The sequence below is a fragment of the Camponotus vicinus genome, unplaced genomic scaffold (assembly GCF_025532165.1).
Source record: "Camponotus vicinus isolate PSW18456_S1 unplaced genomic scaffold, iyCamVici1.0 SCAF_4, whole genome shotgun sequence".
NCBI lineage: Eukaryota > Metazoa > Arthropoda > Insecta > Hymenoptera > Formicidae > Camponotus > Camponotus vicinus.
In genome coordinates, this window is record NW_028141976.1 from 20671819 (window position 1) to 20693837 (window position 22019).

At 37.3% G+C, this 22019-nt stretch overlaps 1 protein-coding gene across 5 annotated transcripts in view; it reads right to left on the reverse strand.

Moving 5' to 3' along the window:
• Sox102f (transcription factor Sox102F) overlaps nucleotides 1-22019 on the reverse strand; it is a 158745-nt gene that overhangs the window by 11352 nt on the left and 125374 nt on the right. For all 5 annotated transcript variants that reach the window (XM_083098862.1, XM_083098861.1, XM_083098860.1 and 2 more), the window contains one exon: nucleotides 19800-20019. In XM_083098862.1, the coding sequence (XP_082954988.1) occupies nucleotides 19800-20019 (220 nt within the window). The remainder of the gene's footprint in view (nucleotides 1-19799; nucleotides 20020-22019) is intronic.

Here is a 22019-nt window from a genome sequence, read left to right on the forward strand (position 1 = left end):
GGCCGGAAGGCGGCCGTCTTCTTCGTCCATCGTCTCTTTCATCGCAAACTATATCGTGCTGGCGACTACGACGCTATATAATGCAAGGATCGGATCGGCATAGATCGTGCAGATAAGATGGGATAAGCATCATTTTGTATGTGTCTTAGATTTTCTATATACAAGATATCCTACAAATCTTCACATTAATTTTATGATAGATTTTACGACATGTAAAGCGAATTTTTTTCCAATTGAAATAAATATTTATCAATAATCCACATCTCAATAAGCTTATATACAGGGTGACCCATTTTAACTTAGGCAGCCAAATAACTCGAAAAATAAGCAAGATAGAGAAAAATGTTTTAGACAAAAGTTGTATGGTTTCGAGGGGGCCATAAGATGGTATCATTGGTTTGACCTTGAAGAGTCATTTGAAGGTCACGTGAAGGTCACTTCAATTTTTTTAAATGGAATACCCTATATATTTTTGTACATTCTTGTAGCTTATTTCGAGAGCTTTCCAAAACACTATAATTAAGTACCTTTCCGTTAAGTACTTTTTGAGTTATGATGCTTGAAATAATTTCTTAATTTTACATAAACCGTAAAATATCTTGTAAAATATTCATTTTTCGATTATCTTACCTTAATACTTTTATGTACAAAATAATGAGAGGAATCAATTGGTGTAAAGAAAACACATAGTTGTTTTTAAGAAAAAATATGGAATTGTTAATTGCAAATTACATATTTTTTCTTCGAAACAACTATGTGTTTTCTTTACACCAATTGATTCCTCTCATTATTTTGTACATAAAACTATTAAGGTAAGGTAATCGAAAAATGAATATTTTACAAGATATTTTACGGTTTATGTAAAATTAAGAAATTATTTCAAGCCTCATAACTCAAAAAGTACTTAACGAAAATGTACTTAATTATAGTGTTTTGGAAAGCTCTCGAGATGAGCTACAAGAATGTACAAAAATATATAGGATGTTCCATTTAAAAAAATTGAAGTGACCTTCACGTGACCTTCAAATGACTCTTCAAGGTCAAACCAATGATACCATCTTATGGCCCCCTCGAAACCATACAACTTTTGTCTAAAACATTTTTCTCTATCTTGCTTATTTTTCGAGTTATTTGGCTGCCTAAGTTAAAATGGGTCACCCTGTATAACTATTCTTATTAAATTAAAACTCATAGAGAAATTATTATCATCTATTGTTAAAATATGAATTTTTCTTCGTGGAACACTGTATATATTAATCCACGCGGGATTATCATCTTTTCTTTCGCAATGTAGTAATCTGATAGATCTTGAAGTACGTTATTTATATCCTCGTAATTAAATTTCATTATGCCACGTGTATCATGATAAGTTTCCTCTTTCGCTTTAAGTATTTGTAATGAATAAACAAGGACAAAATCATCTGCATGTAAACTATCATTATATATGTAATCTAAGTTAAAGTAAAAATCATTGTTTTTTTATATATTATACAATTAGCTAGATTATGTACATCAAATCAAATTATATGTACGAAAGATATTAAAATGTAGATCATGTAAAACATATTATTATATGTACTGTCTTATTCAAAATATATATAATTCTACCTTGAATTATTGCTTTGCCAAACTATTAAAAACTAAATCAATTATTAAATAAATTTTAATTTTCGCGTAGCAGATAGATTGCTTGTCATAGAAGAAATATATAATTTATTTTCACAAAATTTGCTCTTCTAGTATTTTTCTTATTTTAGATATAGCTATAGCGGTTGAGGACTCGACACAAGGAAATTCAAAACAATAATATATTGTGCGTCTCAACGGCATGTATCGGGCAAAATCATATACGATTTATATGATTTTTCTACCTGGAACTGCAGAAGGCAGAGCAGACATTTCGCGCGATCGTCAAAAGACACAAGTTTGCCGTATCGACCTCGCGGAATCCATAATCATAGATCAGACCGGTCCGGGTGGACTCGTGTAGAGACACAGACGCGTTGCACAGCACGTTATTTTCGGCTATCTTTATTGGCCGATGTTTATTATCTGTTCGCCGCCTCTAATCCTTTTGATATTCCACGTCGGCGGATAAACAAATCGGCCGATCATCGGAGTCGGTTTCTCGCAAAAGCGCTAATATTAATAATTTCTTTCACTCGTATACCCAACCGATATCGTTCGCCGACATTATTCGAATGAACGGCCCGCTATCGACCAACATTTTCTGTGTGTACGTCTCGATCCTGTTCCTACATCACAAAGACGACTTTGTTCCTTTTACCAGCCAACTCGCATCATCGCTTCCGCGAGCAATTGTGATAATGCCTAACTATGTAAGACTTCTACTAGTCGTAAGTTTCATATAAACACGCTGCCATTAGTTTCTCATTGATCAATAGTTAGATCATTGTTCAACAATTCTCCTTCTGAGAAAGAGATTCAGATAGTTGCATTGATAGACGATCAATTAGGGGAAATATACACTGTCAGACGGTTTAACCTTCTTGACTTACAAATAATATCTTCACGTCACATATATACATAAATTTATTTTTTCTCTCAGCGATTAGTGTTGACGATTATCAGTTGCGATCTATATGCTAATTAAACATATCGGAATCTTCACGCATTTTAACAAGTTCGTAAACGTAAGACAACCAGTGCATATGAAATCATTAGCAGTTCATATGCGGTGCGACATTAACGGCTTCGGAAATGCTCTATAAGCAAGCACATTTCATCACCCTAAATTGCACAGTAACCTTCACTCGATGCTCGACGACAGGTCTTTCTCCATCTTTTACGATGCACCTTCCTCTCTTCTACATCCATAATAACTTACATATCTAACGCAACATTGATCATATTCGTGCGAATCCAAAAGAGAGAGATTAAGATAGTTGCATCTATAAATGATCAATTAGAAAATACACATACCGTCAGATAGTTTAATCTTCTTGATAAGTAAAAATGATATCTTCATGTCACATATACATAAATTTGCTTCTTTTCTCAATGGGAATGTTGACGATGAAAGTTCTTCGTGCACAATATTCGACCGCGATGCATGTGACGATGCATCGGTCGTAAACACGGTGAATTTCTCGCCATTAACACATATAGCCCGCAGCCATATGAATGTCCCGTTATCGAAACGTTGGGTGTCCTCCCCCCCTCCCACCGCATAAGACCTCCAGGGAGCGAGAAAGAAGAGATTAAAGTTTTTTGTCGGCTTTTTAAATATAAATATAAATCTCTTGCAGCGCGCTTACAGCGCACAAAATGAAATAATTTTTGCCATGAATGCAAATACATACATATAAATATCGAACACAACTTTGCATTTATTAAACTTGAAAGATCTTAAACTTTCGCGTAAGCAATTTTATTTTTGTATATGACCATTCTTTTTTTCCCAAGAAGATATCTTTATCTCTTTGCTCACAACTACGTTAAATATCTCTTGACCTCTGTGCATATATTGCAATAACTATATTACTAATAATTATATAGTTGCGATCATCTGGTACTTTTCTTTGATCAAAATAAGATGCTATTATTGCAGATTTATTCCGCGTCAAGCAAATAATCTTCCCGCACAGCTAGAGAGATAACAAAAAAGCTTCGGTGTATTCTTCTTAGCGTTTCAGCCGATTTACGAGTCTTCGATTCGTCGATACGCGAATGTGCGTTAATGGCATTAAACCTTGATATTACATGTATGACAGCGTACACCATCGAGACGCGGACAGCTCTTCTCTTAGCGGCTCAGCGCCCACCGTGGGATCGAAATAAGCTGCGACGATGAGCCGGCTGTCAGCAGGATTATTGTCCTCAGCTTCTTACGCCCGCCGGGAGTTCTTTCCGCGAGGATCGTGTGTGGTAAGTTGAGGTGGTGTGCGACTATCCCCGGGGACCCCGGGGGAACGTCGGGATGCGTCCGAAGCAACCCCCGTCAACTTTGAAGCAAGCAAGAGGGCAATCGCGCCGCTGTCTCCTTCGGTTCCCTCTTACTTTCCTGCCGACGTATCTTCTTTTCTCGCGTCGCTTCCTTCGGCTCGATTCTCTCTTTCAGCGACAGAGACAGATATGTTCCTCTCACGTCCTCCTCTTTCGTTTCACGGGTACACAGTCTATCCGTCTGACGTGTTCTTCTCTTTGTCTCTATCGCGGTTGTCGGCGTTCCCATCAACGATCACCCCTCTCGAGAGGAGATCCCTTGGCGACCCCTCTATCTGTAGTGCATGGCAGTCGACAACCGCGACACACTGTCATCGTACCATTTCGACACCTCGATTGGTTTATACTGCGGCGGTGTGAACGTTTCTAGCTCGCGAGATGAAAGAATATCGTTTTCGTCACGTTCATATGTCAAACATAGCGCATTAATTTTCTCACAAATCTTTAAGTCGCATAATCGATCGTCGGCTAAAATCATCCTGCCTGCGGTAACATGAAAGAATGTAAGCATATGTTCGTATGTATTAATTCATCATTAATTTTTAACAAGTCAAGCTGGACACCGGCCCGATCGCAATTCACTCTTTCACTGATTGATGATCCCAATAAGAAATAAAATAATGTAACGGAAAAAAAAGAAAATAAAACGCAGGTAAAATGAAAGCTCGACAAGCTTTACTGCAATAGCAATACCACAATACATATATCTCTCTACCTTACCCCACATAAAATCGTCATGCTCTCCAAGTCGGGATAAGTACAATAAGTTATTTCCTTCGCATCTCCGTCGACTTTAATTAATTTTATATGTATTATGAGACACACATACACATAACAAAAGATCTCGTTTTCTTCTTGCGGTCTCAGTCTTGCACGCGCCGGTCGTACATATCCTCCCGTTCATTCCGATCCGCTTTTTTCTTCTGCGCTCATTTTGCAGAGAGGCCCGAGACCCGACCACTCGAGAAACGAGAATAATGCGCGCGATGCACGTGCCACGGTGCGGCCCCTCATCTCTCCTCTCTTGTTTGAACGATGCAACCGCGATTCTAATTCATTGCGTTAGCCGCTGATTGCGAGTGAATACGATTGTGCAAAATTTTTATTGTCAAAGAGGAATGCTCATAACAACTTAAATTCTGATAAAATTCATAATTGTGTTAAAAAAAAAAGAATAAATTAAAAAAAGTTGGTCAATAATTTACAATCTTAAGTATATTTTTTGCGAAAAAATATAATAATTAACTCGTGCAATTTGCACAAATTAAATATTACTGAAAGAGAAAAAAGGAAAGAATTTTCAGAAACTTTAAATAAAACAGTATTTTTGTCAATGGATATCTCTTCCTGGAAATAAATCTTGCACAATTTTAATACGAATTAATTAGATTTTTTACCCCATGATAATATGTAACCTGATATCTATCATATACTATTTTCTCTTGTTTGTTATATGTATTATATGTTGAGAAATTCGCAGATGAAAGATAAAAAACTGTTCTTGGAATCCAAGATGACATGCACATAAAATTACAAAATGCACGATGTGGAATCAAGTTATTCTATGGCAATTAATAAAATCGTGGGGACGTTCTTTAGCTCGGGCTGTTCCGAGCTAAAGGAAACTGAAATTCTTCGCAACTTCTTTGTTGCGGAGGAAGAATTATGTGCCACATTGATGAATACTGTTGAATATAATTTTAGCGGAATAATTTTACGTAGATGTACATACAAGAAGCACATATGCTGATGTGCAGTGAATCTTATGTTACGAGTTATATACGTTTTTGTATCTAATTACAGCCGTGTTGCGCAACAAGGATTTAATTGTTACAAGTGTACTAGATAAAAAATAGATAAAATGTATTTAAAAAAATTATAATGTTTAATTATTTTTTATTCAGCACACTCGTGACGTATAAAGATGTTATGTGTCACGAAGACTTATTACGAGGCAAATTAAATCGTTTATTAATTCATCCTCCATTAAAAAATCATTAATCTGCAGGAATGACAATCAAGAATTGCAGCAAACAAGATATATTTGAACCGATAAATTATTCGATCATCATCTGTATGAAACAAATAGAGATATGGAAACGCGTAAGTACGTAGGAAAATTTTATATTCACATTTATGTCGCATGTTTTTAATATCTTTAAATAAATAGTTACGACGGTTTAATTATATGCGCAATCTTTAATGTAACGTAATACGACGTGCAATGTATGTTTTAGGCCCGTTTAGTGCGATAATAAAGCGAGACAACCTGAATTTATATCAGAGAACGAATAAGTTGCACGCTCGCGTGCCCCGAAACGGCTCGTTTACGCAGTGCGTGTACGTACGTACCGTAAGCTGATATCGGTACCTTCACGGCGCGGTGCGCGTTCCACAGAAGTGTGCAATATTTATCCCGGCGCTCTTACGCTGCACTCTCGCTGCATCTCGCGTTCCCATGCATGCGCCGAAACGTGAGAACCGAAATAAAGATTCGGACGACACACAAGAGGCGCGCGACACATCAGAAATACGCACAGATATCGAAAACCTACCACATTAATCTTGTTTCACAAAAATATAAACTAATTAAATTATGGATAATATTCGCATACACAATAACAAGGTACGATAATATCAATTGCTAAAAAGTATATTCTTCTATTTTGCAGATACATTGATTAAATATAAAGCGTTATATAATTCTTATCTTTTTCATTTAAGAGTTCGCCTTATTTTTAATTTTAATTTGATATTTTCCATCTTTTTAGAACCGAAAAGAGACGAAAAGCAAGCTAATTGCGATTAAAATTAATTTACATCGGTAAGATCGACTAGAAATAAGCTTCCGATTGGAAATTAGAATAATTGAGTTGGCGCACAGCCGTTGCACAAATAACATTCTGTATATAGAGCATTTAATTAATGTACGGTCATTGATCTTTTCACATCTCATGCAGTTCATCCGTATTGTTAGACGTGTATTATTAAAAATAATTAAGTAAGATAAAAGACTATAAATCAGGAAACATAAATTTCAGTGATATATCCCATTTTTATAATATACATATTTTGTATTATTTAATATAATTAACATATATCCTAATTTCAACAATACAAGCTATATCGAGTTTTCTATATTCGATACAGCCAAATATCGCTCTTGCGATAGTATAATGCATACATGTGCAACTCTGATCATTTAAGATACGATAAGATTTTCGCTCATTCAGAATTGCCATGAAAATTATGTCGTACGACCGAGTGGGATTCGGGCAAACTTGAGATTTGAGCGCAATTCACAATCTAGACTCTCCTTTGCGAGACCTAAGCGGAATATTCAGAGAGGAGGGTAAAGAAAATGGAAGGAAACCGCGGTGATGGCACACAGGAATGTGGCAGCTGCGGGGCTCATTCACATCCGCGCGCGGCAGAATTCTTACTACTCTGCAGCGCCCGCGGCTGCTCTCCTCGCTCACTCTCCTCCTCTTTCTCTCTCTCTCCTTCTCACGGGGTCGCCGTCCAAGTTACAAGTATAACCCGCACTCTCAATGCTCGCCGGGTACCTACTTCCACTTCATTCTGTAGTCCTCGCAATCGCTGCGAGATATATCTAGATTCAAATATTGCGGCCGAAATCCCCACTTATTGTCGCGCGCTCAATTACTCTGTTCCTGAAGTATCTCAGCGAATGCGTTTAAATTATGCTTCTAATTGTTGCTTGCTTCCCGTTCAGATCAACAAGTAAACTTTGCATTTAAAAAGTAAATATCGAAGATATGATAATAAACATAATAATAACGATAATGAAATTTAAATACATCGTAAGTGAAGATGAACGACGATTAAAATTCACAACGATTAAAATAATATTTTAAAAGTAATAAAGTAGATCCTGGATTACTAGAGAATAATAATTCGAAAATTGATTTAAATTCTAGGCAGAAAATGATAAATCGATAAAAATTGAGAATATATGTATATATATTTTTGTATAAATTTTTTAATATATAAAAAATCGTTTACTTCTTTACCAAATTTCGCGATGCCTCATTGTCGAAAAATTCTCTGGTACTTTATTCGGTTTACGTAATTGACAGCGTGATGACATTCGCGAGACAAACCGATTAGCCAAATACTAACGCTTACCATCAATGACAATCCCCAGGCATTACATCAGCGTAGAATATCCCCCTCGAGAAGCGTCTGTTCGAAGCTAGGTCATAATGCAATCGGAATATCGCCCGTGAAAAAAGATTAGAAGGCACTACTCTCTCTCAGCACGGTATTTACTTTGAACTATTCTCGGCACCGCGAAGCCGAAACGCGCGTTATATCCGCTCATCACGACCTCAGGCGAGCTTGAGCCTTAAAAGCGCGTCTGCTCACTCGCGAAGGAGACCGATAGTATTGATAAGCACACGCGTGAACAACGGGAAGCGAACTGAAATAGGCGATGGTAAAGCTTTTCACAAGGAGATTGCGTCGCCCGACAATTGCAGCCGCGACAACAATACGCGCGAGCTACGAAGTTGCGGTGAAGACTCGAGAGAGAGAGACAATCAGTCGCGACGGTGACGGATCGTGAAATGAGAGAAAAAACTATCGGAGACAGAGAGAAAGAAAAACCGACGGATGTGTCCGAGAGAATACAATGGGCCACTGTTACGCGCTCGGTACCCTCGAACAATGCCGGCTCCCGGATTCAGTTAACAATCCGTGTCGCCAATGTGGGGGCCGCCTTTAGATAAGGATGACGGAGGCTGCGGAGGCGCGACGATTCGTTCGAATCATCCACCGATATTTCCGGTACATTCTCTTTCAACGCGAAGATTTTATACAATCTAAAAGCAGGAACCGGCGTAGATAATTACTCATTTATTATCATACCCGCTTATGACGATATGCATTTTATTACTCTCTCTAATAGGATTACATATCGAGCGAGAGAACTTTTTATATTCGCCTATTATTAGTAAAATGTAAATTTCTGTTCTTATTACGAAATTATGGTATCGCGAAGAGAATCATAAAACTGTTACTCCAGAAAAAAATTCTTACTTCATATTCATAATTTTGATAATAGTACGTTATACGACAATTCTTTTTGAACAGATAGACATTATTATCCGTAATGATTATATTGATCTCGCCGCGCTCATTAACCACGAAGCGTCCACGAAATTTCGCCTTTAGATTAACGCTTCGTTTCACGCGTGGGGATTTAATTAAGACGCGGTGGTAGTTACCGATACCGCTGCTACGCGCGTGAACAATGGGGCGCATTAATGAGAAAAATAATTACGAGAGATCTTTCTCTTCTCTGTCGCTGGAAAATCAGAGGTTGAGGAGCTGGCACAGCAACGGCCAAGAAGAAAAATATCACGTAAGAGGGTTCGCGTAATGTTATAGTCGAGTGGTCCAGACGAACTGTTTGAATGCATTAGTCCGCTGTTTCTTACATTTCACACAAGGTGCAGCTTTAAAGCCGTCCGGCAATATAATTATTTCGTAATTAATATAACAGCCGTCACCTGATTAGGAGTACTCAACGGAATATCAAAAGGATATAAGCAATTCCCAAGGAACGTGCAAGAGAAAAACGACTTTTAGCATGCGTACTTAATAATAACTCACGTAATTTAAATGTTTGCTCGCTCGCGTTTAACCGTCCCGTTAAAGATGCCGTGGATGTCGCTTTTAATAGAAGAACAGAAAATGAAGAATATATTGGAAATTGAAAAAATTAATAGTTACGATTTTACGGATTGTCTTGTGGATTATTTTGCATTTGATAAATTTTCAGTTTTATGAAACAAAAGCGAAAAGAAGAGTCTGTTGTATTAATATCACAAATACACGTGACAAACGATCGCGATGCATCACATGCTTGAAATACTAAAATTTTCTAAACTCAGAAAATGGACATCGCTATTAAAAAATCGCCGTGATTTAAGAATCATAAGAGAGAATCATATAAAAATATAATTGTACTAAATATGGCATGCCAATGATATTTATATTAAACGACGAAGCATATCGAAGAAAAAGAGACATCTAGACACAGCTAAAGATAGGCTGCCATTTCGTATTTTCAATTTTCCTCTAGTCAAAATTAATTATTATCATTATATTTATATTTAGCGACATATTATTTTTATATTAATTACAGAACTTTAATATTTAATTATAATCCTTATGGATTAGTACAACTCCAACAAAGATGCCAAATGGCTACCGATGTGACGGTGACGATTATAACTAAGGGAAAAGCAGTGTGTTAATCGATATCACCGGAGAATACTGACATATATCTGACATTTATATTGATAATAACATTGATCGCATCTAGACTGTTATATGTATGCGAAAGAGATACCATATGCAGCAACGTATTGAAAAGTAAAACGAGATTACACCTTGTTACGGTCATTCAATCGAACGTTGAATAACGGATCGGGTCGCTGCATTTATGGTTAAAAAATACGAAAACATGTACGGTATACGGGCGCGTAATCGTATCGTCGATTTTTGGAGTGCAGTATTACTTCCGATATGCCGAGTATTCGAATGCACGTGTACGGAGCTGATTGAACGCGTTTTACGCCGATGGTCCCGATCAGCTTTCGATACCTAGAACGTAGCGATCGGGTTACAAGAGTGTCGTTCTTTTTTTTTCTATCAAGCTGTAATTCAATTTTATCCGATACCGAATGCGCGCTTTTGGCGCCAATAAAACTCGATTGAAACCTTCAATTATTGCAGCATCGGCATTTTCAATTTTTACGTTAGCCGCATATTCCTGGATTCAACCTGGATATCATATTCATTCGCGTATTCTCCCAGTTATGCGTAAATCCTTCAACATTGCATTTTTTCAAGACCGAAATATAGATCGATAGTTTTATGTAATTTTCCAAAAGTACAGTTTATAAATTTTAATAATTTAATTTTTTTGTGAATGCTTTATCATCCTGGAAAACAATTTGAGTAGCATTTAATATAATATCGCCGAGGATTAAGAAATATAGAAAAAATACAGAAAAAAAGAAAAAGGCTAGAGCTACTACAAAAAAATCGGGATAACCGGAAGAGTAACCGGAAGAGATTTGAAGAAATACCATCGACCAAATTTAATGCGATTAGATGTAATTATATGCATTAGCACGATATGACAAAGAGGATATAGTCTCCGAAAGAGATATTAAATGTATCAGAGGAGGTGACAGAAAAAGACTGTTAGAAAGTAAAGAGTGGTACAAGAAAAAAGAAGAAACAGAAGAAACAAAAGTAGAAAGAAAAGAATACACATGAAAAATACGTAAATAATTAACATATCATAGTGTCTGAATTTTATTGGGAAACAATAAAAAAGTCTGCCATTATAAAATGCAAAATTCCTATTCCAACATCATATTTAATAACTTTGACACTTATTTTAGTGATAAATAAATTTATAGTAAACTATAGAACTGTTTATAAATATATTTAGATATTTATTAAAATTGAAAAAAAAAACAATTAATTGCAATTAGTTTAGCAGTTAAAATTTATCGTTAATCTCATAATTAAAAAGTAGTATTTTATTGAGTGTATATATATATATATTTTTTTTTCTTTTTAACACTATTTTTTGCATCTATAATTTCGCGAAAGAATTTTAATTTGTATAATAAATTTTGTACAGAGATAATTTGCTGTACATTTTTGCTTGTTTCGAGTGAATTTCTCTAGATGAATACAATAAATTTATTTTGTCTGTTTCAGAATAGGAAGAATGCTTGCAAGTTTGTCTCGTGGTGCTCAACCGAAGCCAGTCTCGAGGCGCAGCACTACGTCAAGTAACACGGGCGGGCAAAGTTACGCGTCGTTGCCCGATGATCAAACGGCAAACACCGTCGGCCTGCCACTCGAGTGCGGTAATTCTTTGATCGCTCGAAAAGATACACCGACCAGACCGATGCGGCGGCACGGCCTCCCCTCCCTCCCGCGCGAAAGAATCAGGCGGGGGTGAACTGAACGGAAGGAAGATAGGTATTCGCGCGCGGATGCTCGCGTAAGTCGGCGTCTCTCGCTCAAAAAGCGAACGGAGGGGCAAAAGCGGAAACGCGACCGCGCTCATTTAGCCTGTTTAACGGTAGACCGAATCGCGCTCTGCAAAAATCGACGATGCGACATGGTGATAATGCGCACTTTGCGGAAGCTTCGTTAGCGAAGGATACATTGTAAGCGTCATTAATGATGAGATAACGACGGTAATCTGCTAAATATACAATAAATTGATAAAAAAATAGTAATCAAACAGTCCTTTCTCTCCCTCTCTCTTCTTCTCTCTCATATTTTCTATAAAAATATTATAAAAGTAATGTCTTTTAAACACGGAATTTTTCTTGTTTCACGTCTGCAAAATTATTTTCTACTTTGTAATACAAATCAAGTGGGTTTTTTTGCGATTTACGTGTGATTGTCGTCATAGCATCGTGACGTGTTTCATTAATTTTTCAAGAATCCAAACGAATTATTTGTCATTAATAAAACATGTAACAAAGTATCTAATGATATGCAAAATAATCAGACTCTTGTCACACATTTTTTGCTGCGTTCTTCGTCACATATGAATCATAATATCTTGTCGCGGTTTTAATTATTTCAAAATGCTTGAAAAAAATTTATATACTTTCCTTGATATCTGTAGAAAATGATCACAACATGGTGTGCAATTAATAAAAGTTAAAAAATAAATAAATTTTAAATATAAATTTTAAGTATATTTTTTATTGATTAAAGCCTTCGGAATATTCACCAAAATGATCCATATACGTATGTGACTTTTAAAGATCAAACACTCCGTTACCAGCAATAATCGCTAATTAGGTGTAGTAAGATGGTTTATATCGTAATTATCGGATAAGCGCACAAGTAATAATTTTATATTGATTTTCTCGTTTTTCCATACATAGCCGTAATATGCATATCCCGATCGTAATAGTCGCGATACTATCGTGCGATTCTCTTTGTAGCCGCTCGCGCAAGAGGTAGATTCGCGAGCAAAAAAAACAAACAAATGGAGTCGGGGGTGCATGCATATAACGGCAACAAAAACACACGTTACGCAAATATGCAGAACGGAGGACACACTTTTGTTCGTCGGTACGGTCCACGCATTTTCCACAGGCTTTCGTGCATGTCTATGCATCTCCGTATATGTATGTGTTTGACATGTGAATACGCATACACACATTACCGTGGTCGATACGGATTTTACGAGCGGCGATGCGATGTGTTTCAGAGGGCGGACGCTCGGATGCGTTTGATACAATATATAAGCGGTGAGATGCGCGGGAAGGGGGCGACGACAAGGGTAGAGAAGGAAGAGAAGCAGGGGTGCGGAGGTCGATGGCGCGCGGGAGGTCACACAAAGTAACATTCTATTGACAGAAAGCCCGGCGCTCTCTCGGGTCCGCCGGTGATTATACTTGGTGATCATATCGCTCGCGTATTGACAAACAGTGGTACGCAAAGAGAAAGGGAAAAGAGAGAGAGAGAAAGCGAGAGAAAGAGAGACACACAAAGAATCATCCCCCAATACCTCCTCTCCTCCCCCCCCGGATCATGGCAATTCCCTCTTATTCCTACTATCCATAATCGTTGTGTCTCCCGCCTACCTCTCTTTATCTCTCGCCATCCCCTTCGGCTATTCCGCTGCAATCCTCCCCGCCGAATCGCGGGGGTGGTCGTGCCTGCGGTTGCGTCTCGTGCACCGGTGCACACACAGCCCGCCCACCGACGGTCCACAATGCACTGCTAATTCCCATAAAGCGCCGGCCGATACGCAAATGGACAAACGGATATGGACGTACACATGCACGCGCGGAACACTGCAGCGCACGCACGTTCTTCCCCGTCACCCCCGTCGCTCTTGATGCGCGAAACGAGATACTCCTGCGCGTATAGCTTTGCCCCGCCTTTGTAGACCATGTTGTCGCGCGTAATAACGATATTGTTGTTAATTGAAATATGCGTGGGTGTGTATATATAAATATACATGAATATATACATGAATATCTTTACAATACACGTTACTGTATATCACTACATATGGTTTTCTCTAAAATTATATCGCGATTAAAAAAAAAACGCCCATTTATCGGTGGACTTTGTTCAATTACACATTTATATAATATTTTCCTCAATAGATTGTTCGATCGGTCGAGTCTCGGGTTGAATGAATTTAACAAACATGTTGCTTTATGTCACGATCTGGAATCGTTGGCAGATAATAATTACAAGTCCATAAACATTTACATAATTATATATCTTTCTATAATGAGATATATATATATATAACACGAGAATATGTTCCGAATACAATTATATCATTAATCATCCCAAGCTATGCACATTCGCGCACTTTTTTATCGACACGCTTATTATATGTTACCGTCACTGATCCTCCTTGAATTATTTTTAAAGCATACTTTGTTATCAAGTATACACATAATTAATTCGCTAAATACGCTCTTATCATATAAAAATGCACAAATTTCTGCGTAAGAGAATTCAAAATTAAATGTGGTCGTTTTCGAAAAAGACAAATCACTTTTGATAAACAAACTGTTTAGATCGAGGAATAAAATTTGCAGAAACGTTTTTTTTTTTTCAAATCACAAAGATTTTCGCACGAATTTAATGTGAATATTTCATTGATAGTACACGCCAACCACATAATTCTGATTAAAACATATAAAGGTAGTACAGTAAAATATATTAATGTACTAATTTTACGCGCAGCTGCGTCGCGTGTTTGGCAGGTTGATAATTTATGAGAAACGAAAATTTATTTCAGAGAAATATACGCCAGAGGAGATAATTTGCTTTCTGCGTACACCCGCAGAAGGATAAATTTCGTTCTCAAAAAGAGACTGCTACTCACAAATATTTTTAACCAGGTGAAATAAAAACTATTGTTTTCATTCGCGAGTGGCTCTTATATACAGATATATGCATCATTTATCGTTCATTATCGCTCGTTTAAAGAAAATGTATTTTGCCGATAAGTAGCAAAATGCCGACACACGTGAATTACGCGAAAGCGCAATCCAAACTACCTTCTTCGACGTAAGAGAATGCGTCCGAAGGGAGAAAGTTCGCGGTGCAGCAGGTCGACTACGATCAAACTACTGGGCGTGACAGTATATCCCTGCTGCCGTTGCAGGTGCAACCGGACGCACAGGTAGGACTGTGAAAGTGCCTCAGGATAGAGGAGAACGGGATCCTCGCCGCCCACGCGCGATAGGTCTCCTTGTTCGCCAGAAAACGAGATACGTCGAATAAAGGGAGACATGTATATATGTATATGTATATATATATATATATATATATATATATATATATATATATATATATATATATATATACAGGGTGACCCATTTTAACTTAGGCAGCCAAATAACTCGAAAAATAAGCAAGATAGAGAAAAATGTTTTAGACAAAAGTTGTATGGTTTCGAGGGGGCCATAAGATGGTATCATTGGTTTGACCTTGAAGAGTCATTTGAAGGTCACGTGAAGGTCACTTCAATTTTTTTAAATGGAATACCCTATATATTTTTGTACATTCTTGTAGCTTATTTCGAGAGCTTTCCAAAACACTATAATTAAGTACCTTTCCGTTAAGTACTTTTTGAGTTATGATGCTTGAAATAATTTCTTAATTTTACATAAACCGTAAAATATCTTGTAAAATATTCATTTTTCGATTATCTTACCTTAATACTTTTATGTACAAAATAATGAGAGGAATCAATTGGTGTAAAGAAAACACATAGTTGTTTGTAAGAAAAAATATGGAATTGTTAATTGCAAATTACATATTTTTTCTTCGAAACAACTATGTGTTTTCTTTACACCAATTGATTCCTCTCATTATTTTGTACATAAAACTATTAAGGTAAGGTAATCGAAAAATGAATATTTTACAAGATATTTTACGGTTTATGTAAAATTAAGAAATTATTTCAAGCCTCATAACTCAAAAAGTACTTAACGAAAATGTACTTAATTATAGTGTTTTGGAAAGCTCTCGAGATGAGCTACAAGAATGTACAAAAATATATAGGATGTTCCATTTAAAAAAATTGAAGTGACTTCACGTGACCTTCAAATGACTCTTCAAGGTCAAACCAATGATACCATCTTATGGCCCCCTCGAAACCATACAACTTTTGTCTAAAACATTTTTCTCTATCTTGCTTATTTTTCGAGTTATTTGGCTGCCTAAGTTAAAATGGGTCACCCTGTATATATGGGAGGGAGAGAAAAAGACTAACACGCATAAAGTACAAAAAAGTAGAAGAGAAAGGCGGCAAGGAGGGAGACTAGAGCCTGAGGAGACTGAAGAGAGCGTGTGGGTTCTGTCGCTGGCTACGCGATCGCGCACACCTGTGCCAACGTAACACGGCGTCGCATAACAGGTGGAAAGGTAACGGAGAGACACACCGGGAGGAGAGGACGAGAAAGAGAGAGAAAGAGAGAGCGAGGGGGAGAGGGAGATCCCCACTCGACCCCGAGTCTGCCAACTCGAACATTACTATACGCCCTCCACGATCCAAGAGGAGGAGAACATCGAGACTACCGCCTTCCTCCTACGTTTTCTCGTGGTCTCTCTATCTCTCTTCTATCGCCTTTTTACTCTATTTGTCTATCTACCTCTCCCTCTTTTTCGCTTCTATCTCGCACGCTCGTTCCTAAGCTTCTCCTGCCCGTCCCTGCCGCCCCCGCATCTCTTCTTTCCTTCCCACCTCTCTTGTCCCTCTTCCCTCCGCTTTACGCTTGTCCACAGTGCCTCCGATGCACTTCCGCTTTAATGTCGACTAACTCGAGGCGCCTGGCGCGCAAACGCCGCCGACACAAACGCATTTTCACTCCGCGCCGATGAAATGGCGGACGAAAGAATGTTCTCCACCATGGATTCGTCTAAGACATTCTTGTTAAGATTGATCAAGTCGATCTTTCATCCGAATAATATCTTTTACACATATATCTACGTTTGATGGTCGACCCCGACATAATCAATATATTTAAATTATCGTATAATTAGATATATTAGTTGATTATTATATGAATAGACAAATTGCAAATTCATTCGGAAAACTTTTCCAGATATTAAAAATTTTTAATTTAATCTGTTGTATAATAATCAAAATATATCAATCACAAGAAAATGTGAAAAGGGAAACTTCATTATCAGATTGATTGTTTTTCACGCGGATAAAAGTTCTTTCTCGATCTTCCTTTAGCTTTCCTTTTTCATATCATTAAAGTGCATCTCGATTGCGGATTTCAATTATTAGCGTAATTGCAGATGATCGTAATGATTTCCAATTCCGTTATCTTCCTTTCTTTTTTTGTTGCGTGCTTAATTATCTAACATTAAACGATGTTCTTACATAAGCTATATTAGCTATAGCAAATATAATTTAAATAATTTCAACTATTGATCGCGTAGATTCTATAAAAATGGAATATTGATACATTTTAGATTCTCATAAATATTTTCTCTTTTACAAGGATTTGCTCTTTTAAAAAAATTATGGTGTTAAATGTATAATATATTGTGACCAAGCATGTTTAAAATAATCCAGAAAAATATTTTATAGGAGAACTAAATTTTATCAAATTTTATTAAAGAAAAACCGAACGGATTACTACGTCAAAAATTAATAAATCTAATATATTTTGAGATTCATGAATCTTTGACATTGTGCAAAGCAGTTTTAGCCTTTTAAAATAAAAAAAACTAATAAATAAATACAAAGTTAATAAATTTGTGTATAAGTTAAAATAAAGATTTATCTTGTAGAATATAATTTAATCTCAAAATTGTATATTATTTTATATCGAATTTAACTTTTTTTAGTGACTATACCATGAAAATTTTATAATAACTACACAAAAAAGTTCATGAAAATAAGAATTTTAATGTTGAATATAGTAGATTTATTAACTTTTGTAATTGATTCATCTCTAATTCAAAAATTACTTTATTCTTTTGGTAGAATAATTTGCTAGTACAAAAGAAATTTATTATTGTATCATTAACTTTTTTATTTTGAAGAAATTCCAAAGAATTATTGATTCATATATCAACATAATAGCCAGTCTGTCGGGAAAAAAAATCCATGCATTTTTAACTTTTGTTGTTGTGTACATCTTCATTTCTCTTGTATACACATAAATATAATACACGTGTCATCGATCTGTCTTCCTCATGAATCGTGACATGTGTGTTGGGCCGCCTGCGAGATCGCAAGAATATCTGTTGTTTACGCTCTACGGATGTTGTTACCGCTCCCGAATCCGTATATTAATGTACAAGTATGTGGGCCTCTTTACCTGCCGCGCGCACATGACGGATATTTACAGGAATGCATTCGTAGAATTTCGCTGGCGGGCGAATTTAGCGGGACATCGTGGAAGAAACATCTTTTCCGCAACACGTAAATGACTGGCATAATAACGGTAATACACGTTGGGCATTATCTGCACGCGCTCGCATTTTTGCGGGCAGACAGGTTCCTCCGGTCTCCCGCGATTCCTTGGAGCGGCGACGGAGACAGCGGCGTGGTTGCGGCTGTTGTGTTTCGCCGCAGCCACGCGATGACCCACGCTTTTTGAGATCGCGCGAAGAGTATCGAGTCATCGCCGCGAAGACGATACTAATCTCGATGCGGTTATCGAATCCGATACGCAGACCGGAGCGATTTCAATGAGATCCCATTGTGCCGCAACGCTTGTGTCCGATGGCGCGATCGCGAATTGCATTCTAGCGTGATGCAGACGCATCAAAGGTGTACTGTTACTCGCGAAGGTGTAACGGACTCGCCGCTATTAGTACGGTAATATCGCAGGGAGAGAGAAAGAGAGAAAGAAGGAGGTCTTGACGTTATTGTCAGGAACATCGCAGGGATGCTTTTAAGCGGAAGAATACGGCCCGACATTCCAATGACGCGGGAAGAAACGCACGTAAAATTTTTAAGTTGTTTGTAGAGAAAGGCATAGCATCGTGCATTAGCGAACATTATGAATTATTCTATGATTCTCTAGAAGTCGCGAGGTGGTCACGCATACTTCGCTTCATCGCGCGTGGCATCTTTTTAAACGGGAAAAAACGTTAAAGTAGTAACGGCATTTACCGATCGCATCGCGTCTCGAGGAAACTCGGGTTTCTCATTTTTCTGCCGTTGCTCGTGATACCTGTACGACCGCGATTCAACCGCGTAATTACGATTCCACAGTAATCGATGCACTTTCCCTCGTCAATCAACATGCGCTAGCTAACGATTTGTATTGAGACACAGCTCGATCCATCGTTCTCTATTTCGTCACCGTTATAGCCGCGTACGGCACGCGTTCTATTTTTTTTCCTTATTAATCGTAAACGATATCTCGCATGACGTGATGTAACGTAGATACGTTGATTGGCGCACCTGTCACAATTGTATCATAATGTACGTTGCGACAACTTCTATCATTCGATCATTACTTTCTACTTTGATCACATTCCGCAATAAGTAGAAATATATAACTTTATTACTTTTTAAAGTCCTCATAGCTTAATCCGTGAAAATTTGTAAATATTCATTTTAATTTTAACTCGATATATCTTGGCACACTTCAACATTTTTATTAAAAATAACTTAATATTTTTTTAAAATATTCGTAGAAAAAAGTAGTGCGGTGAATTTTTTTGGGACACTCAGTATAATCTTATAATAATCCGGTATTTATAATATAATTCGATTACGTCTCTTATATACCATGAGGTTTGCTTACCTTCGACTGATCCTGCTGTTGTAGCAGTTGCTCCCTGATTAATTGCAGCTGCAGGATCATCTCCGATAATCGGCGTTCCTTCTCAGCAAAACTCTCGGCGCACAGGACCCTATGAAGGGCCGCTACGCCGTCTTGTTGTACTTGCGCCTCCGTGTTTGCTATCCTTCCGGCATCCGGGGACGAAAGTGCTACGTTATTTGCCACGGATGTTGTGACTCCGCTGTAATACATGCATTTGAATCACGGTTAATTTTGTTCGATCAAAAAGATAGAGAAGGCAATATATTTATATTTGGCGTTCTGAGATAATATTTTCTTAAGCGTTTAAAAAGTACGATTGTAAAATAAGTATAAGAAATATACAAAAAGATTACGTGTTCGCGAGAGACAGCGGTGTACCGCAACAGTTGAGGAAACGTGTACGCGAATAAAGTCTTAGTCACACGTAACGTTGTGTAGAAATAAGTTTATTAAAGAAGTCATAAATTCCAATATAAAATGAGTATGAGAGAATCTGTGTACAAATGAATGAGAGGCGTCGAAAAGAATTAAGCGGTTTTACCAAGGTTCTCTAGCAGAGTAACTAAAGCGGTGAGGCTGAGAGTATGAATGCGATTAGTGAGTCTACGTGGATTTTCACCCCCCTTTTATTAAGCGCGATTTCGGGGTTCTTTTCCACGTGGACCAATAAATTTGAAATTTAGCGGTGACCTCAGGGCGCCGCGCATGATAGGCTGCCGATGAGGTTTGACGTGTCAAATTTCGAAGTTGCCATGCGCGATACGATTTTCAATCAACTGATTGGCGATCAGTCGGTCGTGTATGCCAATGCGTTGCGTTTATTCTATTGACGGTTGATTTTGTTTTGATAGAGTGTTTATAATATATGTTTCTTACAAAAAAACGAGTTAGTGTGAGCGATTGAGTTACCAAACAGAAAAGTCGAGAATATTCTAAAGGAAGGTTATTTCTGAATTCAATGAAATACTTATATTAATTTTCAAAAGATATGTGAATCTGATCGTAATAAAATTCTAATGATTTTTCTATTTCGAACATTATGAGAATTAAAAAATATATTTTATTAATGATAGTAACATAAGTAATCAAGTATTAAGTATTATCCAGACAAATGAAAAAATCTATATTTGGAACTACTAAAATAAATAGGTAGAAGCCAGTAAGGCAAAAATCTTTCCGCCTATGTATATATTTTAATCAATATAAGAACTGACTTAATATATTTAAAAAAAAATGTTCTCTATATTATTAATAATTATTATATTTATATTTTTTTGTAATATAAAAGAGAAAATCCAAAATAGATATCGATTAGAAATATTCGCTGACGTGTAAAAGATGTTTCTAGACCGTCACGTAAGAGAGAGAGAGAGAGAGAGAGAGAGAGAGAAGGAAATGGCTTTCAGTATTAAGACAGAACCGGATGGTGATGGTCGCGTACGCGATGCTAGAAGCCAGGTGAATAATAGATGAGTCGCGGCCGCGCAATCTCGACAGGGCGAGTGTTTGCGTCCGTGATGGGATATCCCGGTGCCATCAATCCCCCTCCTCTCCGTTCCTCCGTTCGCATCCCGGCCTTCGAGCGCTCGCCTGGAACCAGCCTCGAGCCTCTGCGCCTTTATGTCGGAGAAAATGGTCCGCGAATAAGTGATACAGGCCTATTGTGCGGCGCTTAGGAGATCACAAGTCGGACAAAGACTGCGCGAACGAGGAGGTGGACGAGGGTTAACCATGTTGACAACGAGAAAGCTTGCGCTGCGAAAAATATAGGCCAGCGTCTTCAGTCCAGCGGGCTTTAGCATGATTACTCTCATGGCAAGGATCGATGATTAAAGTTACAATATACCTGGTATGACACGAAGCAAGTGTTTAAGTCATCCATTCCGAGGAGAATCTTACTTGGAGAATCTTATATTTTTTCTTTATTTACAACAATCAATAAAAATTTTTAGTCAACTAATGTTTTCCGATTTTCAATAAATGTTGCCTGAATTTCCCCAGACTAGGACTTGCGTCTAAATAATTCTAAATAATTAAAATATAATGGTTTAATATATTAAATATCAAATCCGTTATGTACATTAATAAATTTTTCCTCCGATGATTAAAGTCGCGGTATTAAGAGAGAAAAATATACATAATAAAACATTTACTTAATTTAATTTGAAAGACAATCCTACATAAAACTAATTAAACTGT